The sequence below is a fragment of the Pseudophryne corroboree genome (assembly GCF_028390025.1).
Source record: "Pseudophryne corroboree isolate aPseCor3 chromosome 3 unlocalized genomic scaffold, aPseCor3.hap2 SUPER_3_unloc_59, whole genome shotgun sequence".
Lineage (NCBI taxonomy): Eukaryota > Metazoa > Chordata > Amphibia > Anura > Myobatrachidae > Pseudophryne > Pseudophryne corroboree.
In genome coordinates, this window is record NW_026967551.1 from 191,272 (window position 1) to 204,960 (window position 13,689).

At 48.9% G+C, this 13,689-nt stretch overlaps 1 protein-coding gene across 1 annotated transcript in view; it reads right to left on the reverse strand.

The window, feature by feature from the left end:
• Nucleotides 1-9,911, reverse strand: part of ENO4 (enolase 4) — a 199,505-nt gene extending 189,594 nt beyond the window's left edge. The window contains exon 1 of the mRNA XM_063950052.1: nucleotides 9,708-9,911. Within this exon, the coding sequence (XP_063806122.1) occupies nucleotides 9,708-9,896 (189 nt within the window). The 5' untranslated portion in view covers nucleotides 9,897-9,911. The remainder of the gene's footprint in view (nucleotides 1-9,707) is intronic.
• Nucleotides 9,912-13,689: the final 3,778 nt, after the last annotated feature.

Below are 13,689 nucleotides of genomic sequence, written 5' to 3' on the forward strand. Positions count from 1 at the left end.
GTGTGACAGCAGCGCACAGACAGCGCCACTGTGCAGGGCTGACAGCCTCCTAGCAGTGCAGCAGCCGGCAGGGATTTCTCCCTCCCCACTGACAGCCCGTCCGCGGACCCGCCCCCCGGACGGGGACGCGCTTTCACAGCTCCCCAGCGGCAGAGGTCGCTGCAGGGAGCTGATCCGGTCCGGCATTCCGGAGTTTGGTCCGGTCCGGTTTTCACCTAATCCCTATAATATATAAAAATAGAACAAATACAGACAGCATCAGCTATCTGATACATGTCTGTGGCGTCTGGCAATAGAGATTGGAATCCTACCTGCTGTGTATTAATATTATAGGACACTGAATGCAAGTACTATCAACACAGAGGAGCATTTAATTGTCCTATGCTATCATTGCATCTGTGTAACAGCTCTTGAACTGCCCTATATTCCACATAGATATGAGGGATGTGAAATGTAACATAGGTATGAGCTCATCACAGATATAATTTAATATCAGCCGAGCACGGATACATCATTTCTCTTTAGGGACGTATAACACATAAACACCTAATAAATCTAACAAGGGAATGTGATTTAATCCCTTTTTGAATGGTCTAGGTATGACTAATGTGCAATTTTGCTATTAACTTAAAAGGTTATTTGTTACAATAAATAACGTTACATGCGTGCATATATACATATGAGGAACCATATATAGGAAAAACTTCCACTGTGCTTTATTGCCTATGATAAGTAATTTCCATAATTGCATTCCATCTGGAAGGAGGTACTGCAGACCTCTAAGGATATGGTGGTAGAGTTACAACACAGCAAGACATTTTGTTTAATTGTATCGGTTACAACATTTTGCTGTGTATTAAATGATATCAAGTGTATCAACTAGAAGCAACGGTTATCTTTGGCAGGAGAGAAACACAGGAGTAATGCCCATGTTGGGAATTTTTGTCCCTACTAAATAATCAGAATAAGGTTGTGGCAGGTTTATGAAGAATTATAATACTGATTAGGGATTGTTATACCTATTATAAAGAATATACATATATATCCCAATTATATTCTTCCGAGGAATATAGCAGTGGAATACGATCCGTATACAAAATACTAATCAATAATAGGCGGCACACGGCTTAGTTTTTAATTTTCTTTATTATTTGGCACTAGGACAGAACAAATCCTCTTTCTTTCTTTGTTTTGTCCATTTCTCTCATTCACGTCTACACTATCTTTTATGAATTTTATATTTCACTTTTACGGCCCAATTAGGGGTCATAATACTTCATATGGGATACTAATAAAGTTGACACATTCCATATGGGTATTGGTAGGTACTAAGAATTAAATGTTAATACATATATATATATATAAAAAAAGTATAAAGACACAGATCCAATATTAGGAATTCTTGTTGGTCCTGGGAGTGAGTGCACCCAGAGAAACTGATCCCTTTTTCTTCACCTTTTCTGTATATATTTAAGGATCAGTGGGTAGCACCAGTCTATAATTGCATATCTGTATTGTATACAGTTATTGAGAGACTATACTCCTACAAATATTATTCATTATCAAATTAAGCTGGTGCGGGAATTCTTTGTTTCTTTTACATACCAATTCTATAAGATTCTGTTATTACACCCCCTTCCAGATTCCCCGTTACTACATACCACTTCTATCAGATTCTGTTATTACACCCCCTTCCAGATTCCACGTTACTACATACCACTTCTATCAGATTCTGTTATTGCACCCCCTTCCAGATTCCACGTTACTACATACCACTTCTATCAGATTCTGTTATTACACCCCCTTCCAGATTCCCCGTTACTACATACCACTTCTATCAGATTCTGTTATTACACCCCCTTCCAGATTCCCCGTTACTACATACCACTTCTATCAGATTCTGTTATTACACCCCCTTCCAGATTCCACGTTACTACATACCACTTCTATCAGATTCTGTTATTACACCCCCTTCCAGATTCCACGTTACTACATACAACTTTACCAGATTATATATTACACCCCCTTCCAGATTCCACTCTACTACATACCACTTCTATCAGATTCTGTTATTACACCCCCTTCCAGATTCCACATCTCCTATATATTTGTCCAGATCTGTGACTCTATGACTCATTTGCTAACGCTGGGCGTGGCTAGGAGCTCTGAGGCAGAGTCACAGATTTGGATAGGAGAGACCAGGCCTGCAAGGGTGGCGGTACGCTCGGGTATGGCGTACCATTAATAATCTAGCCACCAGTACGCCGTACTCGCGGGCCGCCACACACACACACACACACACACACACACACACACACACACACACACAGCCACTGTTAGCGGCTATTACTGTAAAAGCCCCCGATGTGCTCCTCCTCCCTGTCCCAGCCCGCTGCTGAGTCAGGGTCGGGGGAAGGAGAGGAGAGCGCAGCGCGGTCCCGTCCCTCAGTGCTGCTCAATCAGACTTTGGTCTCCGGCCACGGCGTGTATCTTCTCAACTGAGCACCAGTTCGTTAAGCAAACATAGCTCACGGACCGGCAGCCGCGGCTCCTAATTGGTTAACGAACAGATGCCTCATTTCAAAACATACACGCCGCCGCCAGAGACCACCAGAGTCTGACTGAGCAGCACTGAGGGATGGGACTGCGCTGCACTCTCCTCTCCTTCCCCCGACCCTGACACAGCAGCAGTGGGAGGGAGGTGGGAGGTGGGTGGGGCATATGTATCTCTGGCACATGCATATCTGGCACTGCGAGGCACACCTATAACTGGCACTGCGGGGCATCTCTGGCACATGCATATCTGGCACTGCGGGGCACACCTATAACTGGCACTGCGGGGCATCTCTGGCACATGCATATCTGGCACTGCGAGGCACACCTATAACTGGCACTGCAGGGCACACGTATAACTGGCACTGCGGGGCATCTCTGGCACATGCACATCTGGCACTGCGGGGCACACGTATAACTGGCACTGCGGGGCATATCTGGCACCGTGAGGCACATGTAAAAAAATAATAATTTACTTACCGATAATTCTATTTCTCATAGTCCGTAGTGGATGCTGGGGACTCCGAAAGGACCATGGGGAATAGCGGCTCCGCAGGAGACTGGGCACAAAGTAAAAGCTTTAGGACTAGCTGGTGTGCACTGGCTCCTCCCCCTATGACCCTCCTCCAAGCCTCAGTTAGGATACTGTGCCCGGACGAGCGTACACAATAAGGAAGGATTTTGAATCCCGGGTAAGACTCATACCAGCCACACCAATCACACCGTACAACCTGTGATCTGAACCCAGTTAACAGTATGATAACAGAGGAGCCTCTGAAAAGATGGCTCACTACAGCAATAACCCGATTTTTGTACCAATAACTATGTACCAGTATTGCAGACAATCCGCACTTGGGATGGGCGCCCAGCATCCACTACGGACTACGAGAAATAGAATTATCGGTAAGTAAATTCTTATTTTCTCTAACGTCCTAGTGGATGCTGGGGACTCCGAAAGGACCATGGGGATTATACCAAAGCTCCCAAACGGGCGGGAGAGTGCGGATGACTCTGCAGCACCAAATGAGAGAACTCCAGGTCCTCCTCAGCCAGGGTATCAATTTTGTAGAATTTTACAAACGTATTTGCTCCTGACCAAGTAGCTGCTCGGCAAAGTTGTAAAGCCGAGACCCCTCGGGCAGCCGCCCAAGATGAGCCCACTTTCCGTGTGGAATGGGCTTTTACAGATTTTGGCTGTGGCAGGCCTGCCACAGAATGTGCAAGCTGAATTGTACTGCAAATCCAACGAGCAATCGTCTGCTTAGAAGCAGGAGCACCAAGCTTGTTGGGTGCATACAGGATAAACAGCGAGTCAGATTTTCTGACTCCAGCCGTCCTGGAAACATATTTCCAGGGCCCTGACTACGTCCAGCAACTTGGAGTCCTCCAAGTCCCTAGTAGCCGCAGGCACCACAATAGGTTGGTTTAAGTGAAATGCTGAAAACACCTTAGGGAGAAATTGAGGACGAGTCCTCAATTCCGCCCTGTCCGAATGGAAAATCAGATAAGGGCTTTTACAGGATAAAGCCGCCAATTCTGACACGCGCCTGGCCCAGGCCAGGGCCAACAGCATGACCACTTTCCATGTGAGATATTTTAACTCCACAGATTTAAGTGGTTCAAACCAATGTGACTTTTGGAATCCCAAAAAAAAACTACATTGAGATCCCAAGTGCCACTGGAGGCACAAAAGGAGGCTGTATATGCAGTACCCCTTTTACAAACGTCTGAACTTCAGGGACTGAAGCTAGTTCTTTTTGGAAGAAAATTGACAGGGCCGAAATTTGAACCTTAATGGACCCCAATTTCAGGCCCATAGACACTCCTGTTTGCAGGAAATGTAGGAATCGACCCAGTCGAATTTCCACCGTCGGGCCTTACTGGCCTCGCACCACGCAACATATTTTCGCCAATTGCGGTGATAATGTTTTTGCGGTTACATCCTTCCTGGCTTTGATCAGGATAGGGATGACTTCACCTGGAATGCCCTTTTTCCTTCAGGATCCGGCGTTCAACCGCCATGCCGTCAAACGCAGCCGCGGTAAGTCTTGGAACAGACAGGGTCCTTGCTGGAGCAGGTCCCTTCTTAGAGGTAGAGGCCACGGATCCTCCGTGAGCATCTCTTGAAGTTCCGGTTACCAAGTCCTTCTTGGCCAATCCGGAGCCACGAATATAGTGCTTACTCCTCACCATCTTATCAATCTCAGTACCTTGGGTATGAGAGGCAGAGGAGGAAACACATACCCTGACTGGTACACCCACGGTGTTACCAGAGCGTCTACAGCTATTGCCTGAGGGTCCCTGGACCTGGCGCAATACCTGTCGAGTTTTTCCCAACGGTTTATAATCCTGTGGAAGACTTCTGGGTGATGTCCCCACTCTCCCCAGGTGGAGGTCGTGCTGAGGAAGTCTGCTTCCCAGTTGTCCACTCCCGGAATGAATACTGCTGACAGTGCTATCCCATGATTTTCCGCCCAGCGAAGAATCCTTGCAGCTTCTGTCATTGCCCTTCTGCTTCTTGTGCCACCCTGTCTGTTTACGTGGGTGACTGCCGTGATGTTGTCCGACTGGATCAACACCGGCTGTCCTTGAAGCAAAGGTCTTGCTAAGCTTAGAGCATTGTAAATGTCCCTTAGCTTCAGGATATTTATGTGAAGTGATGTCTCCAGGCTTGACCATAAGTCCTGGATATTCCTTCCCTGTGTGACTGCTCCCCAGCCTCGCAGGCTGGCATCTGTGGTTACCAGGACCCAGTCCTGAATGCCGAATCTGCGGCCCTCTAGAAGATGAGCACTCTGCAACCACCACAGGAGGGACACCCTTGTCCTTGGTGACAGGGTTATCCGCTGATGCATCTGAAGATGCGACCCGGACCATTTGTCCAGCAGGTCCCACTGGAAAGTTCTTGCGTGGAATCTGCCAAATGGGATTGCTTCGTAGGAAGCCCCCATTTTACCCTGAACCCTTGTGCATTGATGCACTGAGACTTGGCTCGGTTTGAGGAGGTTCCTGACTAGCTCGGATAACTCCCTGGCTTTCTCCTCCGGGAGAAACACCTTTTTCTGGACTGTGTCCAGGATCAGCCCTAGGAACAGAAGACACGTCGACGGAACCAGCTGCGATTTTGGAATATTGAGAATCCAATCGTGCTGCCGCAACACTATCTGAGATAGTGCTACACCGACCTCCAACTGTTCCCTGGATCTTACCCTTATCAGGGAATCGTCCAAGTAAGGGATAACTAAAATTCCCTTCCTTCGAAGGAACATCATCATTTCGGCCATTACCTTGGTAAAGACCCGGGGTGCCGTGGACCATCCCTACGGCAGCGTCTGAACCGATAGTGACAGTTCTGTACCATAAACCTGAGGTACCCTTGGTGAGAAGGGTAAATTTTGACATGAAGGTAAGCATCCTTGATGTCCCGAGACATCATGTAGTCCCCTTCTTCCAGGTTCGCAATCACTGCTCTGAGTGACTCAATCTTGAATTTGAACCTCTGTATGTAAGTGTTCAAAGATTTTAGAATCGGTCTCACCGAGCCGTCTGGCTTCGGTACCACAATAGTGTGGAATAATACCCCGTTCCCTGTTGCAGGAGGGGTACCTTGATTATCACCTGCTGGGAATACAGCTTGTGAATGGCTTCCAAAACTGCCTCCCTGTCAGAGGGAGACGTCGGTAAAGTCGACTTTTGGAAACGGCGAGGGGGAGACGTCTCGAAATCCAATATGTACCCCTGAGATATTACCTGAAGGATCCAGGAGTCTACTTGCGAGTGAGCCCACTGCGCACTGAAATTCATTGAGAACGGGCCCCCACCGTGCCTGAGCTTGTAAAGCCCTAGCGTCATACTGAGGGCTTGGCAGAGGCTGGAAAGGGTTTCTGTTCCTGGGAACTGGCTGATCTCTGCAGCCTTTTTCCTCTCCCTCTGTCACGAGCAGAAAAAAGGAACCTTTTGTCCGCTTGCCAACAAAGGACTGCGCCTGATAATACGGAGTCTTATTTTGAGAGGCGACCTGGGGTACAAACGTGGATTTCCCAGCTGTTGCCGTGGCCACCAGGTCTAAAAGACCGACCCCAAATGTCCCCTTTCAAAGGCAATACTTCCAAATGACGTTTGGAATCCGCATCACCTGACCATTTTACTGGTAGAATTGGACAACGCACTTATACTTGATGCCAGTCGGCAATTATTCCGCTGTGCATCATGCATATATAGAGATGCATCTTTTAAATGCTCTATAGGCAATAATATACTATCCTTATCTAGGATATCAATATTTCCAGTCAGGGAATCCGACCATGCCAACCCAGCACTGCACCTCCAGGCTGAGGCGATAGCTGGTCGCAGTATAACACCAGTATGTGTGTAAATACCTTTTTTTGGATACCCTCCTGCTTTCTATCAGCAGGATCCTTAAGGGCGGCCATCTCATGAGAGGGTAGAGCCCTTGTTCTTACAAGCGTGTGAGCGCCTTATCCCCCCTAGGGGGTGTTTCCCAATGCATCCTAACCTCTGGCGGGAAAGGGTATGCAGCCAATACTTTAAGAAATTATTAATTGTTATCGGGGGGAAACCCACGCATCATCACACATTTTATTTCTCAGATTCAGGAAAACTACAGGTAGTTTTTCCCTCACCGAACATAATACCCCTTTTTTGGTGGTACTCGTATTATCAGAAATGTATAAAACATTTTCCATTGTCTCAATCATGTAACGTGTGGCCCTACTGGAAATCACGGATGTCTCTTCACCGTCGACACAGGAGTCAGTATCCGTGTCGGCGTCTGTATCTGCCATCTGCCTGACGGCCTATGAGACGTCTGGACAGGCACAAGCTGAGTAGCCGGCTGTCTCATGTCAACCACTGTTTTTTTATATATAGAGCTGACACTGTCATGTAATTTTCAACAGTACATCCACTCAGGTGTCGACCCCCTAGGGGGTGACATCACTGTTACAGACACTCTGCTCCGCCTCCACATCATTTTCCTCCTCATACATGTCGACACACACGTACCGACACCCAGCACACACACAGGGAATGCTCTGATAGAGGACAGGACCCACTTAGCCCTTTGGGGAGACAGAGGGAGAGTTTGCCAGCACACACCAGAGCGCTATATATGTATAGGGACAACCTTACAATAAGTGTCTATCCCTTATAGCTGCTTATATCTGTTATTTTGCCAAATAAGTGCCCCCCTCTCTTTTTTACCCTGTTTCTGTAGTTGCAGGATGCAGGGGAGATTCTGGGAGCCTTCCTACCAGCGGAGCTGTGTGGGAAAAATGGCGCTGTGTGCTGAGATAGGCCCCGCCCCCTTTACGGCGGGCTCTTCTCCCGCTTTTTACTGGAAAACTGGCAGGGGTTAAATACATCCATATAGCCCAGGAGCTATATGTGATGTATTTTTCGCCAACTAAGGTAAATTCATTGCTTCCCAGGACGCCCCCCCCCCCAGCGTCCTGCACCCTCAGTGAACGGAGTGTGAAGTGTGCTGAGAGCAATGGCGCACAGCTGCAGTGCTGTGCGCTACCTTATGAAGACAGGAAAGTCTTCTGCCGCTGATTTATGGACCTCTTCTTGCTTCAGCATCTGTAAGAGGGCCGGCGGCGCGGCTTCGGGACCCATCCATGGCTGGGCCTGTGATCGTCCCTCTGGAGCTAATGTCCAGTAGCCTAAGAAGCCCAATCCACTCTGCAGTCAGGCGAGTTCGCTTCTTCTCCCCTAAGTCCCTCGATGCAGTGAGCCTGTTGCCAGCAGGTCTCACTGAAAATAAAAAACCTATTTAAACTTTTACTCTAAGCAGCTCAGGAGAGCCCCTAGATTGCACCCTTCTCGTTCGGGCACAAAATCTAACTGAGGCTTGGAGGAGGGTCATAGGGGGAGGAGCCAGTGCACACCAGCTAGTCCTAAAGCTTTTACTTTGTGCCCAGTCTCCTGCGGAGCCGCTATTCCCCATGGTCCTTTCGGAGTCCCCAGCATCCACTAGGACGTTAGAGAAATACATTTACCAAAAATTGTCTTTAATAATATGTTATGTGTACATAATTTAGGTATAAACGCATTATTAGGTCATTCATCGTACCCTGCGTCCGCTCTTCACGCAGTCGCAAGGACCTACGCCCCCTTGACCATCGTAAAATATTTAACGAGTAACAACATTATGCTTGAAGGTAATACTCCATATAATACAAATATTGCCCACCCAAAAGACGGGAAGGAGATAAGGGGGCGTAGCCCCTTGCGACGGTGTGAAGAGTGCGATTATATGGGTATTACAGGACAGGACATTATAGGGAGGGGATTACAGGACAGGACATTATAGGGAGGGGATTACAGGACAGGACATTATAGGGGGGTTATTACTGGACAGGACATTATAGGGGGGTTATTACAGGACAGGACATTATAGGGGGGGTATTACAGGACAGGACATTATAGGGAGGGTATTACAGGACAGGACATTATAGGGAGGGTATTACAGGACAGGACATTATAGGGGGGGTATTACAGGACAGGACATTATAGGGAGGGTATTACAGGACATTATATGGTGGTATTACAGGACATTATAGGGGTATTACAGGACATTGTAGGGGTATTACAGGACAGGACATTATAGGGAGGGTATTACAGGACAGGACATTATAGGGAGGGTATTACAGGACATTATAGGGGTATTACAGGACATTATATGGTGGTATTACAGGACATTACAGGGGTATTACAGGACATTATATGGTATTATAGGGGTATTACAGGACATATGGTATTACAGGACATTACAGGGGTATTACAGGACATATGTTATTACAGGACATTATAGGGGTATTACAGGACATTATAGGGGTATTACAGGACATTATAGGGGTATTACAGGACATTATATGGTATTACAGGACATTATAGGGGTATTACAGGACATTACAGGGGTATTACAGGACATTATATGGTATTACAGGACATTACAGGACATTATAGGGGTATTACAGGACATTATAGGGGTATTACAGGACATTACAGGGGTATTACAGGACATTATATGGTATTACAGGACATTACAGGACATTATAGGGGTATTACAGGACATTATATGGTATTACAGGACATTACAGGGGTATTACAGGACATTACAGGGGTATTACCAGATGTCCGTACACATCCTCAGGACCCCGGTAGAAGGCGCTGGTCAGGGCCTGTTCCAGCCTCTCCGGTACGTGCTTGGAGCGGTAATACTCGGCGGCCGCGGCGGCTTCTCGGGACATGTCGGTGCCGGTGATCCAGGCCGTGATTCGGTTGCTAGGTAACGCGGCGTGATGCTCCACCGTTGCCATGAACACAGCGCGGCAGCAATACGCATGCGCGGCACATACTCCGACTCTAGTGGGAGCTAAATAATTGAAATGGGATTGGCTCCAGGAAAATGGCGGAGATGGCGGGAATAATAATATGGTACAGTGAGGTAAATCCAGCAGCTGCTGCCAGTGCTGCTATCCCTCTGCTCATACACAGTGATCATACACACTTCATATCCCATCAGTAGCACAGAGTGCGAGCCGTCGTGTGTAAGGAACAAGGGCTGATGAGCTGCAGATGCAGTACCTGCACTGGGAGGTGTGCGAGCCGTCGTGTGTAGGGAACAAGGGCTGAGGAGCTGCAGATGCTGTACCTGCACGGGAGGTGTGCGAGCCGTCATGTGTAGGGAACAATGGCTTAGGAGCTGCAGATGCGGTACCTGCACTGGAAGGTGTGCGAGCCGTCGTGTGTAGGGAACAAGGGCTGAGGAGTTGCAGATGCGGTACCTGCACGGGAAGGTGTGCGAGCCGTCGTGTGTAGGGAACAAGGGCTGAGGAGTTGCAGATGCGGTACCTGCACGGGAAGGTGTGCGAGCCGTCGTGTGTAGGGAACAAGGGCTGAGGAGTTGCAGATGCGGTACCTGCACGGGAAGGTGTGTGAGCCGTCGTGTGTAGGGAACAAGGGCTGAGGAGCTGCAGATGCTGTACATGCACGGGAGGTGTGTGAGCCGTCGTGTGTAGGGAACAAGGGCTGAGTAGCTGGAGAAGCGGTACCTGCACGGGAGGTGTGCGAGCCATCGTGTGTAGGGAACAAGGGCTGAGGAGCTGCAGATGCGGTACCTGCAGGGGAAGGTGTGCGAGCCTTCGTGTGTAGGGAACAAGGGCTGAGGAGCTGCAGATGCTGTACCTGTACGGGAGGTGTGCGAGACGTCGTGTGTAGGGAACAAGGGCTGAGGAGCTGCAGATGCTGTACCTGCACGGGAAGGTGTGCGAGCTGTCGTGTGTAGGGAACAAGGGCTGAGGAGCTGCAGATGCTGTACCTGCACGGGAGGTGTGCGAGCCGTCGTGTGTAGGGAACAAGGGCTGAGGAGCTGCAGATGCTGTACATGCACGGGAGGTGTGTGAGCCGTCGTGTGTAGGGAACAAGGGCTGAGTAGCTGGAGAAGCGGTACCTGCACGGGAGGTGTGCGAGCCGTCGTGTGTAGGGAACAAGGGCTGAGAAGCTGCAGATGCAGTACCTGCACGGGAAGGTGTGCGAGCCGTCGTGTGTAGGGAACAAGGGCTGAGAAGCTGTAGATGCTGTACCTGCACGGGAAGGTGTGCGAGCCGTTGTGTGTAGGGAACAAGGGCTGAGGAGCTGCAGATGCTGTACCTGCACGGGAAGAAGGTGTGCGAGCCATCGTGTGTAGGGAACAAGGGCTGAGGAGCTGCAGACGCGGTACCTGCACGGGATGGTGTGCGAGCTGTCGTGTGTAGGGAACAAGGGCCGAGGAGCTGCAGATTCGGGATGCAGCTCCTCAGCCCTTGTTTTATTTTTTTAAGAAAGAAAGTGGTTCTTGCAGAGGCTCTATGTTCATTTAAATTATTTTCTTTATACGAGATACACACAGACACAGGAGACCCCTAGTGTACATCTCATATACCTACCCCCAATACCTGCCGTACACGTTACACACAGGAGACCCCTAGTGTACATCTCATATACCTACCCCCAATACCTGCCGTACATGTTACACACAGGAGACCCCTAGTGTACTACCTGCCTTACACGTTACACACAGGAGACCCCTAGTGTACATCTCATATACCTACCCCCAATACCTGCCGTACACGTTACACACAGGAGACCCCTAGTGTACATCTCATATACCTACCCCCAATACCTGCCGTACACGTTACACACAGGAGACCCCTAGTGTACATCTCATATACCTACCCCCAATACCTGCAGTACACGTTACACACAGGAGACCCCTAGTGTACATCTCATATACCTACCCCCAATACCTGCCGTACACGTTACACACAGGAGACCCCTAGTGTACATCTCATATACCTACCCCCAATACCTGCCACACACAGGAGACCCCTAGTGTACATCTCATACCTACCCCCAATACCTGCCGTACACGTTACACACAGGAGACCTAGTGTACATCTCATATACCTACCCCCAATACCTGCCACACACGTTACACACAGGAGACCCCTAGTGTACATCTCATATACCTACCACACACAGGAGACCCCTAGTGTACATCTCATATACCTACCCCCAATACCTGCCGTACACGTTACACACAGGAAACCCCTAGTGTACATCTCATATACCTACCCCCAATACCTGCCGTACAAGTTACACACAGACACAGGAGACCCCTAGTGTACATCTCATATACCTACCCCAAATACCTGCCACACACAGGAGACCCCTAGTGTACATCTCATACCTACCCCCAATACCTGCCGTACACGTTACACACAGGAGACCCCTAGTGTACATCTCATATACCTACCCCCAATACCTGCCGTACACGTTACACACAGGAGACCCCTAGTGTACATCTCATATACCTACCCCCCAATACCTGCCGTACACGTTACATACAGGAGACACCTGGTGTACATCTCATATACCTACCCCCAATACCTGCCGTACACGTTACACACAGGAGACCCCTAGTGTACATCTCATATACCTACCCCCAATACCTGCCACACACAGGAGACCCCTAGTGTACATCTCATATACCTACCCCCAATACCTGCCGTACATGTTCCACACAGGAGACTCCTAGTGTACATCTCATATACCTACCCCCAATACCTGCCATACATGTTCCACACAGGAGACCCCTAGTGTACATCTCATATACCTACCCCCAATACCTGCCGTACACGTTACACACAGGAAACCCCTAGTGTACATCTCATATACCTTCCCCCAATACCTGCCGTACACGTTACACACAGGAGACCCCTAGTGTACATCTCATATACCTTCCCCCAATACCTGCCGTACACGTTACACACAGGAGACCCCTAGTGTACATCTCATATACCTACCCCCCAATACCTGCCGTACACGTTACATACAGGAGACACCTGGTGTACATCTCATATACCTACCCCAAATACCTGCCGTACACGTTACACACAGGAGACCCCTAGTGTACATCTCCTATACCTACCCCCAATACTTGCCGTACACATTACACACAGGAGACCCCTAGTGTACATCTCATATACCTACCCCCAGTACCTGCCGTACACGTTACACACAGGAGACCCCTAGTGTACATCTCCTATACCTACCCCCAATACCTGCCGTACAAGTTACACACAGACACAGGAGACCCCTTGTGTACATCTCACATACCTACCCCCAATACCTGCCGTACACGTTACACACAGGAGACCCCTAGTGTACATCTCATATACCAACCCCCAATACCTGCCATACACGTTACACACAGGAGACCCCTAGTGTACATCTCATATACCTACCCCCAATACCTGCCACACACAGGAGACCCCTAGTGTACATCTCATATACCTACCCCCAATACCTACCACACACAGGAGACCCCTAGTGTACATCTCATACCTACCCCCAATACCTGCCGTACACGTTACACACAGGAGACACCTGGTGTACATCTCATATACCTACCCCCAATACCTGCCGTACACGTTACATACAGGAGACACCTGGTGTGCATCTCATATACCTACCCCCAATACCTGCCGTACATGTTCCACACAGGAGACCCCTAGTGTACATCTCATATACCTACCCCCAATACCTGCCGTACACGTTACACACAGGAGA